Source organism: Rhincodon typus, chromosome 22, assembly GCF_021869965.1.
Source record: "Rhincodon typus isolate 14 chromosome 22, sRhiTyp1.1, whole genome shotgun sequence".
Taxonomy (NCBI): Eukaryota; Metazoa; Chordata; class Chondrichthyes; order Orectolobiformes; family Rhincodontidae; genus Rhincodon; species Rhincodon typus.
Window position 1 is genome coordinate 18,737,054 of NC_063353.1, and position 21,940 is coordinate 18,758,993.

Consider the following 21,940-nt stretch of genomic DNA (forward strand, 5'->3'; position numbering starts at 1 on the left):
CTAGCCAGCAACATCCATATCCTGTGAACATATAAATAATAGAAGCAAAAATTATCCAGCACCCTGAAGCATAATAAAACGCGCCAGGACACTTCACAAGAATCTGCAAATCAAAATAGAACGAGAGCCATATAAGGAGATATTTGGTTAAATAATCAAAAGACTGTTAAAAGGTTTTGAGGAGTGTCTTAAAGCAAGATGGACAGGTGTAGGGAGGGTATTCCAAAGTATAGAGACAAGGTAAAGAATAGGCAAGGCCGCCAATGGAAGAGTGATTAATTTCCTGAGCATTCTTATTTCAGAGTTAGAGTAAAGCAGATATCTTGGAGGGTTGCGAGCCTGCAAGAGATTGTAGAGATTGGAAGGATCAAGGCAAAAGGAGGTTTTGAAAACAAGGATGTCAATTTTAAATTCAAGACATGAACTGACTGGATATCATTGTAGATCACCCAACACAGTTATGATAGGTGAACAGGACCTGCCTGCAAGTTGAGGCACAACATACTTACCATCGTCAACAAAATAAGGAAGATTATGTAAGAACATCAGACGGCCATGTAAATCATTGATACTTCCTTGCATAGGGATCTGGATGGGTGCAGTCAGCACACATGACTGTTGCCCTGTCTTGAAATTAAAGACAAATGTTTTTTCTGATGGTCGAACATTTGCAGGATTTTCTTTAATTCTTGTGCTCATTATCATCACTCCAGTTCTGGAACAAATAATAACAATGCTGTATTACATAAAAAGGTTATAAAACAGTAGATTATTGCAAAAACAGAAATTGCAGGAGAAACATTGCATGTCTGCAACTATGGAGAGAAAGCAGAGTTGACGCTTCGAGTCCAATGACCCTTCTTCATTAGATTATTGCACTTGTTGGTCATGCAATGGATTATAATCCTTGTAGATTGACAGCCACACAATTTAAGGCATAAGGGATGCCATTCAGCGCACAGCTTACCCAATGCCTTTGTCTTCACAAAAATTGTCCCGTGCAATCCAAAAAGCAGGGTTTAGGGATTTATACAATACAGGATAATCCTTGTGTGGTATTAGCAATCTGTGTTGTTGTGTATTAATAAACTTTATGCAGATTATTTTAGAATTTATGAGGTCAGATTGTTTTGTATGGTTTATAAAGGATGTCAAATAAAGAAGAGAATTGTTTTTTGCCATTTACAATATATCTAAAAAGACATTAAAAATCTTCAGTTGACTAGAAGGACAGTAGGAATGTTCATATTTAAAACATTTTGTTTCAAGTCAATTCAAAGGCCTAGACCTGCCATGTAGATGTGACGGTCAAGAAGGCACAACAACACCGCTTATTCCTTAGTGACTTCGGAAATTTGGCATGTCCATAAGGACTCTGGCCAACTTTTACAGATGCACCATAGAAAGCATTCTTTCCGGGTGCATAATGGCCTGGTATGGCAACCGCTCTGCCCAGGACCATAAGAAACTACAGAAGGTTGTGTGCATAGTCCAGACCCATCACAGAGGCCAACCTCTCATTCAAGGACTCCATTTACACTTGTTGCCGCAGAAAGGCTGCCAACATCAAAGACCTCTCCCACCCCAGTAATGCTCTCTTCCAACCTCTTCTGTCAGCAGAAGATACAGAAGCTTGAACACACACACCAACAGGTTCACAAACAGCTTCTTCCCTGCTGGTATCAGACTGCTGAATGGACCTCTCTAACTTCAAATAATGTTGATCTTGCTTTGTGTACCCCCTGTGCAGCCGTAACCTCGTATGCCTTGCTCTAAGCGTCCTAGATCTGTATGTCCTTGTTTGTTATGATCTGCCTGTACTGCTCGCAAAACAAAAAAAACTTTTCACTGTACTCAGGTAAATAGGACTTCAATAAATCAAATCAAGGCATAAATGTTTATTTAAGGAAAAGGAAGAATGCCTTTGCAATGCTGACGACTTGTTATTGAAGTGGGAGAAAGATGAATTTTGCTTATAATGTATTACACCATCGACTCCTTGACTTACATTTACATAGCCCTCTTTATGACCTCTGAATCCATCAAAGCACTTAATAGCCATCAAGTTACTTCTAAAATTTAGGCATAAAATTGTAATATAGGGAAATAAGGCAAGCTAATTTATGTATAGTAACATTCCACACACAAATGTGATAATAGCTTTTTTTTCCATTTGGTGGTGGGATACGTTTTGGCCAAGGTATTAGAGATAGTTCAGCTGCTTTTCTTCAAAATAGCTTTCTGTGGTGAAAATGGAAATGTGTGGAGAAACAATATGCACCTCACTGGCTTATGTATACACCCAATAACATTCCATGATTCCGTTCTTCCCTTGGTTCACAGCATCGTACTCCATTTACAAGCTCTCCTCTTAGAGCAGAAGCACTTTATCCTCATGATGTTCTAGTCTTATGTCAAACATGTATCTAAATGTTGGTGTTTTAGGTATTTTTAATCAACTTGTTCAAACAAGTTATGACACACATCTAAAGCAGGTGAGACGAGAGCCCAAGCCTTCGGAATCACTACTACTGTGCCAAGGGAATTAATGTTGGCTGTGGAAATTACCATGTGACTAAGAATCAAGTTTGATAGCATACATGCAGACAGAACTGCCCATGAAGTCTGAATGGAACATAACAACTTTCTGGAAATATCCTTTGGGGCTGTGGTTGACAGTCGCTGGTCAAAAACTCATAATTCAGCAATTTGCTCTCTTATGGGATAAAAAGTGCATACATCTGCATAAACTACCTATGCCTAGCCACATTGATTTCTGAAGATTAAATAACTGTTTCAAAATCAGTACATCGTGTTTACAAATGGCTTAGATGTATCCTCTATGTACAAACTTGACTCCCACAACTTAATAAAAATAAACAGAATGCTGGAAAGACATCAAAGGACAATCCGCATTTGTAACAGAGAATATGTTGATTTTGGTTTGTATATGTCGTCACAATGTTTACATTTAGGTAAATTTTGAAATCGAAATCCAAAAAAAAAATTTCAAAGTAGTAATTTGAAATATAAGGATTTCAATTTCAAAATTTACCTAAATGTAAACATTGTGACGACACATACAAACCAAAATCAACATATTCTCCATTACAAATGCGGACTGTCCTTTGATGTCTTTCCAGCATTCTGTTGTTTTTAAGATTTCCAAAATGGCATGGATATTACATTCCCAACAGAGATAAATACTGGGATGTGCAAAATATTTCCAAATGATGGGAATTTTTGAAAAGTAACTATGCTTTAAAGTGAACATCCTTCTGGAGTATATAGTAAATGTATACTGATTTCATGGATGTGTGGTTGTAAAGTTGCATAAATCTGCGTTCCACTACTCACCTACTTGTTCATTTATGATCAAAAAAATTATCAATTTTGTTCTAATCCCTGTAAGGGCCTATAACTTAAAAACAAAATTAGACATTCCATTTAATAGCTAAAAGAATAAAATTTTATGTTTTATGCGTTATACTGTAACAATAGATGAAAATCATTCTTGACTAAACACTAACTTTGTAGGAAACATATTTTAAAACTACAAACAAAACATTCTGCTTCTCAATTTAGCACAAATGAAAACACACTTCACACACATAGTTCATATTAAACAGAATTTTCCCTTTTCTGGTGGCATGAGCAATGGTGACAAATTTGGAAGATATGTGGAGAATGAAAAAGAAATCTGAAACTCAACATCGCTAAAACAATTCTGCAATTTTTCCCTTAAGCTTTAAACGGAGACTTTCGAATTTTGCAATGTTGACAACTTGTTATCAAGGTGGGAGAAGAAATGGAAACTCGGTACAAGCGAGATTCAGTATATCATTAACATCCCATCTTGCCATATTTATATGCCATTTCCAATTCACCTCTCCTTCACCAGGAAAACAAACAGTGCAAGTTCCCGACATACAATAATATCTGGTACCTTGTGACTTTAGCTCTCCAATTGCTTGTTCTGACCATTATCCAGCTGTGTTTTCAGCACATGTTCTGCAAACTCAGTGACATGATTCTCCTCAACCCTTCATCCATACCAGTCAGTATCAACCAACCACCAGACTCACTGCACCATCATATCAGCGCTCAGATCAATTCACATACTTCAGGTTTTCAATAGTCTACTTTGGAATTCAGGGACACCTAGGATTTGCATGCTTCTGTGATATTATTCTGTTCAAGGAGATACATCCTGCGCAGATGCATGTGTATATTATAGTTGTTAGCTTACTTTCTTAATGCTCACCTTGCACTTTTTTGGAGGCTGCCAGCCTCTGCCTATTTCACTTTGAGTATGCACTAAGAAAGCACTGACCTCAGCACTGATTTGCAGGCTGCGAGGCTTCAAGTGGTTTGCAGTACTTTTTCACACAAAAAGAGAGAGAAGGTGGGAGTACTAAACAGTTAAGGGAATGGGTAAGCGGGCATGGCTACACCATGCTATGTTGACTGGAATTGAATTAGCTTTATTGTCACACGTACTCAAATGAGTATAGTCAAAAGTTTAAGAGTGGCACTGACAGCACCATTTTAGGTACAAAGGTACCTAGGTACAATCCTTAGTTGCAGAATACAGAAATGAAGATTATGTGCTGAGGGACGCACTAAAGCTTGGGGCAGCTGCCACCAAGGCACAGTGGGGAAAGACCACGGTCTGAGGTCTCTCTGCTGAAGGTAAATGGGGGTCTGTTCAGTTATTGGAATCTCCCAGTGTCTCAAATCTATGTAAAAATTGATATTGTATTTATAAGAGAGTTGGATAGAGTCAAAGTTCAATGCTTCTGTTTCGTTTATTTGATATGCAACTGTGCGGAACCAAATTGCATTTGTGACAAGGTGTAGATATACACAAAGTTTTTTTTAAGAATAAAGAATATTTTTGGAATAAAGAAAAGAAACAAAAAAAACTAACATTACAGCTCTACACAGTATATGGTCAGAAAAAAAACCATAAGCAAAGTTAAAAACACAAAACTCACAGATAAGATCACACCTTCAGTATTCATCAGCAGCTTACACAGAAAACACGCTGCATTTGCTTTAAGCAAATTGCCATCTGTCAAAGTCAAAATGAAACAGTACTTAGTGGAATCAAGGTGGACTACCCCACTGTTAATCAAGGGGCTAGCCACATTCAGTCACGTTCTTAGCCTTGCAGACTCCAGGGATTGGAATACTTAGACTTTGTGGATCCGGCTTAGGTCAATATGCAGGTCAAGTACAAGTAGTCTGGGAATTACACATGCATTGGTCAGGGTGCCGTAGAGGTATCAGTCTAACTGCCAGGGCTGTCCTGCCATGTCAGTCCAAGGGATCTGCCACAGTCACTTTATCAGGGAGCAGTCCATGGAGTCCTGGCTTAAGTGAGCAACTCAATCCTGGGAATGGGGTTCATTGCACAGGGTTGACGAAAGAACATTCATAGTGATAGAGGGAAATTTTGAATAGAAAAGTGGGACCTCATAGATAACAGGAACTGTTTGGGTGTTCTGGGAGGTAGCAAGGTTCTCACAGGTCATGATCACCATGGCCTCTGCATGGGAGTGTGCAGGACCACCAAGGGAAGGGAATTTCCAAAAGTGATGGGGTCTGGAGGTAAAGTGGGAACATTAATTGTAATATTAAAGGGCTCAACTGAAATGGGAGGAAGCTGAGGGGTTATGGGACTACAGGAAAAGCAACGCTCAAGGGAACAAGGTGGCTGGGGGTAAATATCTTACATCACAGGTGGAGCCCGCATGTTAGTCACACAAATAAAACTGGAACCTTGCCACATTGGATCAAAAATCATCAGTACAATAACTACACAAAATGACTAACACCTCACACAAATCGGGTGGAATAAATTACTATTGTTTTCTTCAGAGTCAGGGTAAAGCTCTGGGAATTCATTTTGTCAATGCTTGGGATTGTAACTTCTTTCATCCTTGAGATATCTGAAGAGGGTACTCCTCTCCCACATGGATGTGAGACTTAACCAGATCTGACACGCAAAATTATACTGCAGTACGTTGTTTAACTGTGCAAATGAAAATATATTTACCAAAGTGAATGATACACCCTAATTCTTTTTCTTCCTTTGAGTGCAAAGAGCAGTCGTAACTTCGCGACAGCGGAAGCCAGCTTTGTAGCTGGTCCAGTTGGCATGGAAAGCTTGAGTGGTTATACTGTAGGTGCCGTTTGGCATAATTAGCCCAGGTCTGCTGAGAGAGTGTCCTTTCCAGATTCAGGATCACTATCCTCAGTTTGAACTTCTGCAGGCTTTAGGGTCACAGTTTTTTTTTGGGGTTTGGTGGGGGGGCGCGTCGGGGAGGCACCTCTGCTGTATCTCGTATGTGACAACTTCTATGTGTGCCAACTGGCACCACCTGGTCTTTCTGAGAGGAAGCAGTACTTCAGTTTATGTTAAGGTCCCTTGTCCCCCCATTCACCTTGTTATTGATGTTGACCTATCGGTAAGGCGATGTGGTGCAGATCCCTGCAAACATCTGGCAGACAGAGTATGGTGGACTTGGCCACCATGATAGTCACCAACTGGTCCATGCAGACAGTCAGATATATGTGTACTGTATCCAGCTTAGCGAATGCCTCTGACGATCCATCCTGCTGTTCCTGTGCCTGTCTGTGCGTTTTCACAACGATTAAATCGCCATGCCTGTTTGATCATCTTCTGCCCAAAACTTAGCAACTGCTTGCTCTTCAGCTGTTGTCTGAGTGCTAACTCCTGGGACATCTCTTTGACTAGATGTGAAGACCTGCTCGCTAGACTGGGATTCTCAATAGAATATCCACTGAGGGTATTCTCTTTGAACAGGTGGGGAGTGCAGGCGAGTGCTTTTCCACTGCATTCTCAGAGGTGAGTGGCTTCCTTCTCAGGTTTGGATGTGAGCTGGATACCACCAGCTGTTTCCTAAGAAAGAGAATTAGTTGTCAAAGAAGGATAAAGGTTTATGGGCTGGATGGCCATCGAGGGCCTCCTGGCTTCACAAGCAGTTGTGCTTTTCCCCAGCTAACTCTAGAATTTTCTGTTTGTAGAAAGCGAGAAACCTGATGTCAGCCACCACTCAACTACAGTTGGTCTTGGATTTCTTTTCTATTTATGGGCTAGTTTTTCCTACAATAAGACAGGGAGGAATGACTGTGATGAAAGTAGATGTAAGAAAGGTCAGTGGTGAGTTGTAGTCTATTAGCATTGATGAGATGTGTGTGCAGTGGCAGAGTTTGAGAGAGTTGTGAACTTGTGAGTGCAAGATAGCAGAGCAAAAGTAGTGGCACTTACCCTTACGAAGCGCAGAAGATCATTGACCTTATTTCTACAACGCTGGGCATCCTGCTTCACCTGGGATATAGCACTGTAGTATTTTTCTTTGCTATCAGTTTTGAATTCACTATGACCTCTCTTCTAGGAGCGTTCATCTTGAAAATTTACCCCACCTCACTCCAAGGGATTTTCCATTTATTGCTTCTACCTTACTTAATTGAATTTTAGTTTCCCCTTGACTTTGATCGGAATTCTGAAGCAAGGTCGCAGACCTGAAATATTAACTCTGTTTCTCTCTCCACAGCTGATATCAGGCCTGCTAAATATTTCCAGCGTTTTAAAAATTTCCGATTTTCAGTAACTGCAATATTTTACATTCTTTTAAAATACTTCACATAAGGCAGGACAATAGTTCAAGAGACTTTTTTTTAAAATAGAAAGAGAGACAATCTGAAAAGTCCATCAGAATAAATCTGTCCTGAAAGGAGGAATATACAGGGGGAAGAAATGATGTTAGAGGTATTGTCTCTGATTTAGTAATCCAGAGACCCAAGTAATGTTCTAGGTTCCAGGACAGATGGTGGAATTTGATTTCAATAAAATCTGGAATTGTCAATTCCATTCTCAATTGTCATAAGATAAAAACCTTTCTGGTTCACCAGTGTTCTTTAGGAATGGAAATCTGGTACCCTTACTTGGTCCGTCTAAATGTAACTCCACAAAAAAGAAATGTGTCTGACTCCCAGTTGCCCTCTGAACTGGCCTAGGAAGCCTTTCAATTGTATCAAATCATTAAAAAAAAATCTCAAAAGAAAATGAAATCGCACTAACCATCTGGCATTGAACTAAACATAGGAAATTACAACAGCAAAGTTAGCCCTGTTGAGCCTGGAAAGTCCTTCTTACCAACATTCGGGCACTTGTTCAAAACTCAGAGAACTGTCTTACAGACTAGCCAAGCAGCAGTTAAACCCATGTAAACATACCTTGATGACAATGTCTCAGATACTATCCCCACTCTGGGCATATACTGTCTTACCGGAAGGAGAGCAGAGATGGTGGCACAGTGACATGCCCTGGGAGTCCTCAATGTTGATTCCGGATCACATGAAGTCTCATTGCATCTGGTGAAATATGGACAAGGATATCTCCTATTGATTACCAGATATCACCCCTATCAGATGATGATTCAGTATTCCTCCACGTTGAATTTGGGAGGAAGCAAAGAAGGTGGAAAGGATGCTGAATCTGTTCTCGTAGGAGACTTCAATGTCCAGCACCAAAAAACATATTTGTTTTTCCTTGATCCTTACCAATCTGCCTGTGAGAAATAGCTGTCATTGACAGAATTCGCAGGAGTGACCACTGCAAAATCCTTGTGGAGATGAAGTCCCATCTTCATACTGAGGATACCTTCCATCATGTTGTATGGCACAACCACTGTGCAAATGGGATAGACTGCGCACATATCTGCCACATCCAGTGGTGAAGAGTGGTAGACAATTAAACAACTCATTGAAGCAGCTGGTGCCACAACTATCCCCATCAACAATGGGGGAGCCCATAGCATTAGTGAAAAGGGTAAGACTTAAGTGTCTGGAACACTCCAGTCAAAAATGCTAAGTGGAAGATCCATCTCAGCCTTCTTCTGAGGTTCCCAGGGTCACAATTCACTCCATGCGACATTAAGATACGGCTGAAGGCACTGGATACTGCTTAGGCTGTGGGCCCTGGTAATGTTCCCAGAATAGAACTGAATTTTTCACATCCCAAGCCAAGACCTTTAAGTGTAGCTGCAACACCGATCCTTAGACAGCACATTCTAAACCCATGACCACTACTGTCTAGAACAACAGCAAGAGATATGTGGAAACACCACCACCTGTAAGTTTCCCTCCAAACTCACTCATCATCTTGACTTGGAAATATATCATTGTTTCTTCACTGTCACAGGGTCAAAATCATGGAACTTCCTTCCTAACAGCATTTTGAGGGTATCTACACCAAATGGATTGCAGCAGTTCAAGACAGCAGCTCACCACCACCTTCGAGGGCAACTAGGGATACGTTATAAATGCTGGTCCAGCCAGCAATGCCCACGTCCCATCAATGAATAAAAAAGAACTCCATGCAGACTTTTTCTAGCTGTTTGATATAAATTTATTATTGCAGTTGACAATGCATGCAGAATACTTTGAAATAAAACAAAGAACTGTGGATGCTGGAAATCTGAAACACAAACAGAAACTGAGAAGTTCTGAAGAAGGGTCGCTGGACTCAAAATACTAACCATGCTTTCCCTCCACAGATGCTGCCAGACTTGCCGAGTTTCTCCAGCAATTTCCATTTATGTGGAATACCTCTCTTGTTGTAATTTCAATACCATTATTTTCAGCTATCTGAAGTTGATCTAAGGTATGTCATTTATCATTGGTATAAATTCCCAATGTAACGAGGGTTGTGTGTTACAATCTGGCTATGTTGAAATTGGAACAGAAAGAAATCATTGTGGATTCTGAAGGGCGCTTACAAAAACCTACATCCCACCAGTTTGATAATTAATTCTGAAGGGCCACAGTTTCACACAAACTACTGGCCTGACAACACTGAATTTTAATCTTGTTTATCCAGCTTCAAAGTACAATAGGTATCTTTTTAAACATGCCATTTGACAGATTGGTTTAGTTACCAGCATTCAGAGGATTTTACCAAAATTCTTTCTTGCTGAATTTTTTTGCTGCGTTCTATCCAAATGAGCATATTGAAGAAAAAAAAGACCTTATTGTGTAGGTTCAGTAAATGCAGATGCTGACCAATATTCCATAATTGAGCATTCTTCAAGCAAGATGCTATTTATAATATGGGCCCAGGAAAAGTGTTGTAGAAAAAACTAAAAGTGTTCCATAATAACAATGACTGCAACAACTTGGATTCTATAAATGCCCTCCACAATTGTTCTTATCAAACGTATTTATAATGCATGGGGAGGGCGGAGAAGAGAGAGAGAAAGCTGCAACTTAACCGAGGTGTCTGAATTAATAAATGCTTTACAGAAAGAGAAAATGGAAGAACTTTAGCATACAACCTACTCAACTATGTACACCAACAAATGACAAACAAAGCGCAGACATAATATGGTATTTACAACTGAAATATTAAAGAAAAAACTCTTCATATGTTTTACACATTATATTCTCCTCCTGCAAATATTGAGCAAAAGGCATTTTGACTTCTCGGAAGCGATAATTAATAAATCTGACCATTACCTGCAGCCAATGCCTTCTCCAAACAGGAACCAGCTGCAGCCCAAGCACCTTTTCTAGAAAGAATGCTTCAATATCAAACAGCTGATTCGGCGGGATATCGTCTGCGTATTTACGGAGCGAGAGGAAGCTGAATTGTTTAAATGCATACGAGCCTCAGTATTTTTTTAAAAGTTTTTATTTTGCCTTTTATTCTGTAATTCCTCAAACGGTAAATGTAATTTTACAGTTGTGGTGAATGTGCGACTGGGCGCCGACGTGTGTTGGCGGGTGATTTATTTCTCATTTTGGTTTAAGCTCTGCTGCTGTTGTGAGAGAGTGATGGCCAGGCCGGTAAGGTTAGTGAATTTAACTGGGTATGATCGAGGAGATGGGCCGGGAATATGCAGGCGGCATCCTGGGGTGTGGGGGAAATGGTGGACCTTGGGAGAGGCTTGGTGGTGGGGAGAGACCTGATAGTGGTATGTTCACATTCTTGACATATTCAGGAAGAGTGAACATCAATTCCATAAAAGACCAATCGTAGAATTTAGTACATGGTGTGCAGGACTGCAGAAATTATATTTGAAAATTCCCCAATTTCAGCTATTAGACGAATCCACAATGTCAAATCTAGATAGACTTCTAGGTTTGACAGGAGTTAAATTTGCAGATAAACACATTCCCTGAGAAGAAATGTCAGAAGCAAACATCCTTGGAAAGCTATGCTTCCATCTGTTTTCATGGTGCAAATGGGGCAATCAGCCATTCAAAAGAAAATGGAAGTCTTAATGTCATTAAAGATCATCAAGATGTAGGTGCGAAAGAAGAATTTGAATGAGGAGAAATAAGGACAGAAATGCTTTTGTTGAATTTTAGAAGCTAAGAGAATTTGGGACTTACAATAGACAAATGAACCCCATAAGTGCATAGAGTTCAGTCAAATAATGTTTCAGGTGTGGTTCAAAGTAACATTGTACCATGAATTAGCATAAAAAGTACAGTAGAATATTCAAAGATACAGAAGAAGAATATGGATATATGGATCAAAGAGGGGTCTTTTTATGGTCTCAAGAAGTTTCAGCCCAATGATGAATGTGTTGGGATCAGAATCTTTCAGTTGATCAGTATTAGACTGCGGCTGTACGTCTGCACTATGTGAAATAGATGATTAAATTGGTACCTATACTCTCTGATAAATAGGGGTTGGAACAAAGGCAAGGAATTTGAGAGTTCTACCAGCTTCAGATTTGGAGATGATAACACACAAAATCTTCATTTAAAAAGAGTAATTACTCCTTGTAAAATAGCCATAATTAAATCATTTTATTAGCATGGATATAGTGTCCGTTCAATGCCGATGTTATTGAGTTAGCCTTCGATGAAAGTAAGTGCATATGAAACTGGATATGGAAAGCAAGAAAGCCAATGGATTTGGAAAATCTGTAAATTTGCAATTTACACTAGAGGGATACAACGAAGTAAATTTTTTGAAGAAGTCTTATTGACATCAGGGGATAGAAATTTAAAAGACAAATAGTTAATTGTGTTAAAACTACATGGGTAATTTGTTGATGTCTCCTCCAAAAGTTTAAAAATTTTAGTAAATGATTCAGGAATTAGGAATAAGGAATGTAATAAGTTTGTAGAAGTGCTAAGTAATAGATGTAAGATACTGAAGGATGCTGTCATGCCTCCAGTAGGTCTGCTGTTAGCAAGGTACTTCATCAAGATAGTGGTAACGGACATAAAGATGTGGGATAAGGATGAAAAATGTTACATTTTATAGATTTGGCAACCAGATTGAATCAATCAACAATAACACATAGTAAAAATATGAAAATAATTATGTATAAGGTAATGAAAATGGGGGTGGGACTGGACGTGGACGAATAGTTAAATATCTGAGAATGGGGGGTAATTTGCTCATGATGAATTTCAAGATATATGAAGAAATATGAACTTAACAGTTCTGAATATGGCAGCAGGAAGCCATTTTACCAACAGGCTATGTGAAAGGAACCATGCAATAATAGACAAAATGATTCGTTGTTTACGCTTTGGTCTGCCAAAATTCTATCATCTGCACTAGCATGGCTGGCAATGTCAAGAATTCACTGCAGATGGTCATAAAATATAGTCCAAATCATTTAGTAGTTGTTACAGATCATTAAGTTCTATCCATTATAAGTGATCAGCACTTGAAGGGGCTACAATTAACTTTACTGTGTTGAACATCTGAAGGCACTACACGCAGGCAGACAGGCTTTTAATAAAGTGACAGTTTCAAAAAGGATTCAGCAAGCTTTAAGGTATGGTGTAAGGCCATTGGAAACCAGTTTCAATCAAGGAGATGTTGTTTATTATGAAAGAGAGGGGCATAAATAGTAGTGGAATCATAGAATCTCTAGAGTATGAAAGCAGGCCATTTGGCCCATCGAGTCCACACCGACCATCCGAAGAGCATCCCAACCAGACCCACTGTCCTATCCTATACTTGTAACCCTGCCTTTCCCATGGCTAGTCATCCTAGCCTACGCATTCCTGGACACTATGGGCAATTTATCATAGCCAATCCACCTAACTTGAACATCTTTGAACTGTGGGAGCAAACACACACAGACACGGGAAGAATGTGCAAACTCCACACAGACAGTTGCCCGAGGGTGGAATCGAACCTGGGTCCCTAGTACTATGAGGTGGCAGTGCTAACCACTGAGCCACTGATGCCTAGGAAGGGTTATTGGTAAGGATGGAAAAACAATATTTGTATAGCAAGGGACAAGATTGTTTGGGAACATTGTTCAAGATTGCTTGGTGTAAATTTCAAATTTATAGATTCTAAAGGAGTTAAAGAACAGGATAGGGGTCCTGATACTTCTCGTGACCATATATTACACAGCTATGTGGATCAGACTTTTAGCATTGACGATTTGTCTAATGAAGAACAAACTAATTCTGATTATCAAAAGGACAGGTACCAAAAGTGGGTACAAAGGTCATATTTGTGCCACAAGGGGCTAGTCAGTGGAGAAATTAGACTATTATTTGGAGAGTGGGTAAGGCCACTGGATAGTATAACACCTTTACGATTGTACAGAATAACCAACAACACATTAGGCCCATGGATTGGGAGCAGGAGGTGCAAGAAGTGAAAGTGAGAAAAAGCTGTGTAAGTTCATGCAGTGGCTCTAAAGTCAACTTGTCCCTAGAAAGAGATCATGAACTGTTGGAAAGAATCCTATTAACAGGCAAATAGATCACAACAGTAGCTATTCAAAAATGTATAGTAAGCTTATAAAGGTCAAGGAAAATAGCCTGGACCAGGAATACCACCAGGAACAGAAGCCCATTCGATCAGGAAGTCTTCATGGCTACAAACAAGTTGAAAGATGAGTTAATAAAAGCTGCCATACAGAAGCCATTACAAAGCTGGAGAGAATTTCAGGTGTACAAAGAGGTGCTAGATAGGGGACCACCAGCACTATATCATAGATGGATATGCTTGGAAAAGATGGCTCCTAACGGGACTTAGAAGACTCAAGCCAAGCTAGTGGATTGAGGTTTTGGAGTAAAACTGGGGCAAAAGTAGACGCACCTCAGTCAGGATAGGAATTTTGAAGATTTTCTTTTATTTGTTAGCAGCAAATACTTGGGAATGTAGATCAGTTGATATTAGAGTTGTATTTCTGCAGGGAGTTCAGCTAAAAAGAGTGTTTCTTTGCCATCCAAAATAGGCACCTAATGCAGTGGGAACACTCAGGAAGTTCAATGAACATAAAACATAGAACATAACAGCGCAGTACAGGCCCTTCAGCCCTCGATGTTGCGCCGACCTGTGAAACCAATCTGAAGCCCATCTAACCTACACTATTCCATTATCATCCATATGTTTATCCAATGACCATTTAAATGCCCTTAAAGTTGGCGAGTCTACTACTTTTGCAGGCAGGGCATTCCACGCCCTTACTACTCTCTGAGTAAAGAATGTATTTCTGACATCTGTCCTATATCTATCACCCCTCAATTTAAAGCTATGCCCCCTTGTGCTAGCCATCACCATTCGAGGAAATAGGCTCCCACTGTCCACCCTATCTAATCCTCTGATCATCTTGTATGTCTCTATTAAGTCACCTCTTAACCTTCTTCTCTCTAACGAAAACAGCCTCAAGTCCGTCAGCCTTTCCTCATAAGACCTTCCCTCCATACCAGGCAACATCCTGGTAAATCTCCTCTGCACCCTTTCCAATGCTTCCACATCCTTCCTATAATGCGGTGACCAGAACTGTACGCAATACTCCAAGTGCGGCCGCACCAGAGTTTTATACAGCTGCAACATGACCTCATGGCTCCGAAACTCAATCCCTCTACCAATAAAACCTAACACACCGTACGCCTTCTTAACAACGCTATCAACCTGGGTGGCAACTTTCAGTGATCTATGCACATGGATACCGAGATCTCTCTGCTCATCCACACTATCAAGAGTCTTACCATTAGCCCAGTACTCTGTATTCCTGTTACTCCTTCCAAAGTGAATCACCTCACACTTTTCCGCATTAAACTCCATTTGCCACCTCTCAGCCCAGCTCTGCAGCTTATCTATGTCCCTCTGTAACCTGCAACATCCTTCCGCACTATCCACAACTCCACCGACTTTGGTGTCATCTGCAAATTTACTAACCCATCCTTCTACGCCCTCATCCAGGTCATTTATAAAAATGACAAACAGCAGTGGCCCCAAAACAGATCCTTGAGGTACACCACTAGTAACTGAACTCCAGGATGAACATTTCCCATCAACCACCACCCTCTGTCTTCTTACAGATAGCCAATTTCTGATCCAAACTGCTAAATCACCCTCAATCCCATGCCTCCGTATTTTCTGCAATAGCCTACCATGGGGAACCTTATCAAATGCTTTACTGAAATCCATATACACCACATCAACCACTTTACCCTCATCCACCTGTTTGGTTACCTTCTCAAAGAACTCAATAAGGGTTGTGAGGCACCTACCCTTCACAAAACCGTGTTGACTATCCCTAATCAAATTATTCCTTTCTAGATGATTATAAATCCTACCTCTTATAATCCTTTCCAACACTTTACCCACAACCGAAGTAAGGTGTAATGCCTCTAGAGCTTGGTACTTCTCAGGAAGGTCTATCTTGTTGAAGCCAGCCCTGCCCTGTTTTACCAGCACCATGGAGGGGTGGGTGGTGGGGGCAATTTTCAGGCATCTTTACTGTGCATGCAGTTGATTTTTTTGTCTGGAGGAAAGAGTGCAATGAATTTGACATCGTCATAACTGGGCTTAAAGCAGAATTCAAAATTGGAAGCCAGGCTTCTAGGTCTTTTTGTGGGTACCACTGGGGTACCACAGAGTTCGGACCTCAGGCCCCACCTATTTACAATCTATATTAATTACTTGGATGCAGCGTAGAAAGTCCTATAGCCAAATTTGCAGACGACACCAAAATAGGTGGGAAAGTAAGTTGCAATGAAGAAACAAGAAATTTACAATTAAATATGATAGGTTAGGTGGATGAGCCGAAACTTGGCAGATGAAGTTTAATGTGGATAAGTGTGAGGTTACCTGTTTTGGTCTGAGGAATAGAAAGGCAACTTGCTTTTTTAAATGGAGTAAGCTTCAGAATGCTTCGGTGCAAAGGGATCTGGGAGTCCTCATGCATGAATCGCAGAAAGCTGGAATGCAGGGTACAACAGGTAATAAAGAAGGCAAAAGGAATTTTGGCATTTATTAAGAAAGGAATTGAGTTTAAAAGTAGGGAAGTGTTGCTGCAGTTATGTAGGGCATGGGTGAGAATGCACCTGGAGTATTACCGACAATTTTAGTACCTTAACATGAAGTGGGAAGTAATTGCATTGAAGGCAGTTCAGAGAAGGTTCACTAGATTGATTCCAGAGATGACAGGTTTGTCTCATGAAGCAAAATTGAGCAGTTCATGCGTATACAGCTTAGGTGGGGCAATCTAAAATGAGAGGTCACAGTTTTAGGATAAGGGGTAGCAGATTTAAAACAGAGATGAGGTAAAATTAATTCTCTCAGAGGTCATGAATCTGTGGAATTCACTACTCCAGAGTGCACTGATTGGCAGGACATTGAGTAAATTTAGGGAGGAGATAGATAGATCTTTCATTACTAATGGGTTGAAGGGTTATGGAGAACAGGCAGGAGAGTGGAGTGGAGGCTGAGATGAGATCAGCCATGATCGTAGCAAATGGTGGATCAAGCTCGAAGGGCTGAATTGCCTACTCCTGCTCCTAGTTCTTATGGTCAGATAGTTTGGATTGAAAATCAGACCCAATGATTGGAGTGTCACTTTGCATAGCAATCTTATTTAGAAAATGTTAACTCCATCACAGTTAGTCAAAGTAGGGAAAAGATGCTATATCTTCCAAATATGAAATGGAGGAATTGTGAAGTCAAATTGGACAGCTGAATTGGCTGTACATCTAAATGAGGTCAGATGCTAATTTTGAGGTCTGAGAGTTGACAGCGAAAAACCCCAAAGTGGAAGATATTATTTGGATGAACAAAGCATCGAAAAAAATTAAGAATGGAGCATAGTGTTTTCAAACTTCCATCCTTGGTAAAAAACAAGGAATGTGAAACTTAATATTTCTATTGATCCTTTTTATACAAATTTCTATCTGTTCCAAACACAGGAAATTTTGTAATATTTATTTTGGGAGAGGGAGGCAAATATTGCCCTTTAGTTTGGGTAGCTTAAAAAGTTCAGAAGAATTACCTTAGCAGAATCTCTTGCTCTTGTTGAGGCAGTAGATGTCGTATTTTCCCTTGTGAAATTATTGAAAGTATTTGAAAAAGGCATTTTGCAGCAATACCCATTGAATGCTGCATTGATGATAAATCACTATTGCATAATGTACATTCAATAAAATGTGTGAATGAGGTAAGACTGAAGATCATTATTGCGGTTTTAAAACAGATGTGGAGAACAGGGAAATCTCCAAATTGTAATGGGTGAAAAGAAGCAGTCTGTTTTCTGGCTACTTTATGAAGAAAGAAGTAAGCTCCAAGAGACTATTTGAAATATGAGAAAAATGAATGTTTGAAACTCTAATGTACATTAAAAAAGTAGGAACATTGAATAATGTCATTTTACTCAGTATATTGTTATTTTGTATTTTTCTGACTGTTTTTCACTATTGTTGCATGCATATTAATCTATTTTAAAAAAGAAAGGAGAATCTGTTATAATCTGTTAAGACTGCTTGGTGCTAAATGGAACTGGGAACAGATGTATACAGAAAGCAGGACAAATTCAACCTGGCCATTTACTACCCCATCAATCTACACTTAATCATTAGTAAAGTGATGGAAGGTGTCACCAACAGTGCTATCAATCAGCATCTGCTCAGCAATAACCTGGGCAGTGATGCCCAATTTGAGTCCTGTCAGGGTCTCAGCTCCTGACCTCATTACAGCTGTGGTTCAAACCTGGACAAAAAAGCTGAATTCCAGAGGTGAGGTGAGAGTGACAGCCCTGACATCCAGACCTCATTTGACTGAATGTGACGTCAAAGTACCCTAGCAAAACTGGAATCAGTGGTAAAGGGGGCAAATCCTCCACTGGTTGGAATCATACCTGACACATAAGAAGATGGTTGTGGATGTTGGAGGTCAGTCATCTCAGCTCCAGGATATGTTTTCAGGAGTTCCTCAGAATAGTGTCCTAGGTTCAACCATCTTCAGGTGTTTATCAATGACCTTCCCTCCATCATAAGGCTAGAAGTGAGGATGTTCAGCACCATTCACGACTCTTCAGATACTGAAGCAGTCCATTGTTCAAATGCAACAAGATTTGGACAATATCCTTGACTGGGCTAGCAAGTGGCATGTAACATTGTGCCACACAAATGCCAGGTCATGACTATCTCCAATAAGAGACAATCTAACCAACGCCCCTTGACACTCATTGGTGTCACCATCACCTGAATTCCCCCACTGTCAACATCCTTGGGGTCACCATTGACCATAAATTCAACTGGACTTCACTACATAAACACAGTGGCTACAAGAGCAGTGCAGAGGCTAGGGATACTGCAATGAGTAACTCACCTCCTGACTCACCAAAGCCTTTTTGCCATCTAGCACAAGTCAGGAGTGTGATGGAATGCTCCCCACTTTCCTGGATGGGTGCAGCTCCAACAACACTCAAGAAGCTTGACACCATTGTGGATGGCACCACATCCACAAATATCACTCCCTCCACCTCTGATGCTCAGTAGCATCAGTGTGTCTTATCTCGAGCTGCACTGCAGGAATTCACCAAAGATCCTTAAACAGCATCATCCAAATCCATGACCACTTCCATCTGGAAGATGAATGGGAACAGATAAAGCAAATGGCGGCAGATAAATAGGAACACCACACCTGCAAGTTGCCTTCCAAGCCACTCACAATCCTGACTTGGAAATGTATTGCCATTCCTTCAGCGTTGCTAGGTCGAAATCCTGGGACTCACTTCCTAATGGCATTGTGGGTCTACTGACAGAACATGGACAGGATGTTCAAGAAAGCAGCTCACCAACACCTTCCGAAGGGCAAGTAGGAATGGCCAGTAAGTGCTGGCCAGCCAGGGATGCCCATAGAATGAATAAAAAGTTAAGTTAAGAACTGAAAGTGCTGGATCAGTGACTTATTGTTAGGAAATACAAACACCAATGGAGCAGTCACCAACAAATCCTAAGTAGTGAAGGAACAGACCTATCTGATCTAGAATGGAGATGCCATTTGTGTTGTCTACAGGAAAAATGAGCAGAATTTTGCATAGTTGTACAAATGACAGCATACAGTGAAATGTATAGTGATTCTTGGAAAGGCTTCACAATGAGAGCATTTGGGGAAAGGATTTATAACTGTGGGCCAAGTGTGTAGAGGACATTTGCGTAGTGGAGAGGTAGTCTCAGGGTGGTAATCAGGCATCGCTAGTAGTGTGAGCAGAGATATAGCTTGGGGATGGGTTGAAAAGTTTGGTTGTGATGAAATTAGGGTTTTATGGTGGTAATAATGTTACCACTAGGATGAGAAAAAATGGATGTGTCGTTCAGGAAGTGTGAGAATTGCTTTCAAATATGAGAGTAAAGGGAAGGATTTTAGTTTAAAGATGCAAGAGCTGACGTAATCTGGGGTAAGGAGATTGGTGGAAGACCCCCAAAATATCACGTTGACTTTGCCTCAACTGAAGCCTGAGTATTTCACTGGGACTGGAAGCTAAGTGTCAGTGTGGCGTGTTGTACTGAACTTTATTTCTGTAATGCTGGACATTTTATTTCTCTATCGTCTAAGATCTTTTAACTAAAGAATCTGTGCCTATGTAGTTTTGTATCGAAGTCAGTCCTATAATTGGCCAGGTATAAACTTTTCACTGTGCTCACTGAGTATATGTGACAAAAAGGCTATTCTATTCTATTCTATATGATGTTGATGTCTATCTGTGTGACGATACTACGGGTTTTAGTGGTGTATTTTATCCTTTTTTTGGAGCGAGGTTTGGAACCATAGGTGCTGAGCTGTCTCCTCCAAGCCAATAAAATAAAACAGCTTGTGAGGTCCTGGGTTCTTTTTCTAAAGTTGGAACAGTAGAAACTGCACGATTGGAGGGAGTCGGGTTCCCACAGAACTAGGGTTTTAATTTTGCTTTCAGTAGTTGTTGGGTTTTGAAGTTGGCTGAGGGAGCGGTTACTCCTTTCTCTATTATAGCTAAAAGCTTGGGTTCTCTTTTTGTTGCCAGAATCGCATGTCTGATGATCTGTTTAACTGACTTTGCCTTTGCCAAGGGTGTGTAAATGGGATGTTATGATATTGAACATTTGCTGTTTAGTAGTTAAATAATCTATTATTCTGTTAAGTTTTCCAACAGAGTTAAGTTATTCCAATTCTTCTTTCTTTTGTATGTATTTTAACTGAGGGTAAGAATAAAGTGTGTTTTGCTTAAAGCCGAGTTGTGTGACTAATTGAATTAGATCTGGAACACATCACTTTACATATGCCTTTAAACAAGATAAAAGTTATGGTCTAAGCTATCTCCTTGATATAATTGCACAGGGTTTGGTCTGGTCCATAACATCTGATATATGAATGTAAGAAATAGGAGCAGGATTAGGCTATTCAGCTCCTCACGCCTGCCACACCATTCAACAAGACCATGCTGATTTGCCCTAGGTCTCAACTTGTCTCATGTCAGGTCCTCAAAGCCCTTAACTCCTTGATGTTTAAAAATGTATCTATCTCTTCTTTAAATACTTCCAGTGAGCTAGCCTCCACAACTCTCTGCAGTAGAGAATTCCAGACATTCACTACTCTGAGAGAAGAAATTCCTTCACATCTATTTTAAATGAGTGTCCCCTTAGACTGTAACTATGTCCCCTAGTTTGAGACTCCCCCACTAGTGGAAAAATCTTCTCAACATTAATCCTGTAAAGCCACCTATTATTTATGGGTTTTTGAAATGTTATTCCTTTTAGTTAAGTATAATTTTGAAATACTCTTCAAAAGATATTTCTGTTTTTTTTTAATAAGACGTTTTCTGCTATTAGGTTGTGACATATATTTCTTTTCTGTTATTAGGAACAAGAAAATTGTAGATTATTCACAGGGTGGAGACTTTGATGATGGTGAGTTTGATGTAAAGTTTAAAACATTATTGTTTTTTGTGAAATACACTAATATTGGTGCATAATGAAGTAACACATTCATGTGCTAGTTTGCACTCTCACTCACGTTGCCTGATGTAATCTTGTTTCCATGCTGTTTTCCCCTTTTTTTCATCTTCTCAATTCCAGTTTAAGTATAATTCAATCAGCTTTTATTACACATATGGTAAAGTATTCCATATTCTAAACATGAAAGTTTTGTTTTAATCTCTTCCTTTTTCTTGTCGGACCCTGAGTTTTTAACCTATTTTGTCCCAATCTAATGATTTGTGAAAGTAAATTTTCACCAACCATCTAAAATTGTGGCTTGATTTTGAATAATTAAATTTGACTCATCACCCCTTAACCTTCCCTCCTTCTCAATTTAACTTCCTTAAGCATCTTAAAAATAAGTATATATTTTAAGAAATAAAGCCAAGCCGTTTTTCTAACCATCTGTTAAGTCCCACATCAATTCCTTTTTAGAATTAGAAATTGATGCTTTTCCATTTGTTTTGTTTTGCTGAATCATCATTTCTTGGCTAACTTGTATCTGATTTCGTAGCTTGTTAAATTAACCCCAACTCACATTATCTTTAGCCTAGACTAAAGTTTCCTGGTTTCATAAGTTTCTCTTTAACTACAGTTAATATTGAATGAAATAATCCATTAACCTGTGAGCTATGCAAAGGTATCAGAGATAGTAGGAACTGCAGATGCTGGAGGATTTGAG

At 39.8% G+C, this 21,940-nt stretch overlaps 2 protein-coding genes across 7 annotated transcripts in view; one reads left to right on the forward strand and one right to left on the reverse strand.

The window, feature by feature from the left end:
- The window catches only part of c22h12orf4 (chromosome 22 C12orf4 homolog), a 52,769-nt gene extending 42,115 nt beyond the window's left edge, over positions 1 to 10,654 (reverse strand). For 2 of the 3 annotated variants that reach the window (XM_048610285.1, XM_048610286.1), the window contains exons 1-2: positions 10,546 to 10,654; positions 510 to 715 (exon numbers count right to left, since the gene is read on the reverse strand). In XM_048610285.1, coding sequence (XP_048466242.1) covers positions 510 to 705 — 196 coding nt within the window. In that variant the 5' untranslated portion in view covers positions 706 to 715; positions 10,546 to 10,654. Of the gene's footprint in view, positions 1 to 509; positions 716 to 4,997; positions 5,055 to 10,545 lie in introns of those variants that run through there. The other variant, XM_048610287.1, reaches the window with a different exon arrangement.
- Positions 10,655 to 10,717: 63 nt separating this feature from the next.
- The window catches only part of rad51ap1 (RAD51 associated protein 1), a 42,788-nt gene continuing 31,565 nt past the window's right edge, over positions 10,718 to 21,940 (forward strand). For all 4 annotated transcript variants that reach the window (XM_048610289.1, XM_020521373.2, XM_048610291.1 and 1 more), the window contains exons 1-2: positions 10,718 to 10,880; positions 21,143 to 21,189. In XM_048610289.1, the coding sequence (XP_048466246.1) occupies positions 10,864 to 10,880; positions 21,143 to 21,189 (64 nt within the window). In that variant the 5' untranslated portion in view covers positions 10,718 to 10,863. The remainder of the gene's footprint in view (positions 10,881 to 21,142; positions 21,190 to 21,940) is intronic.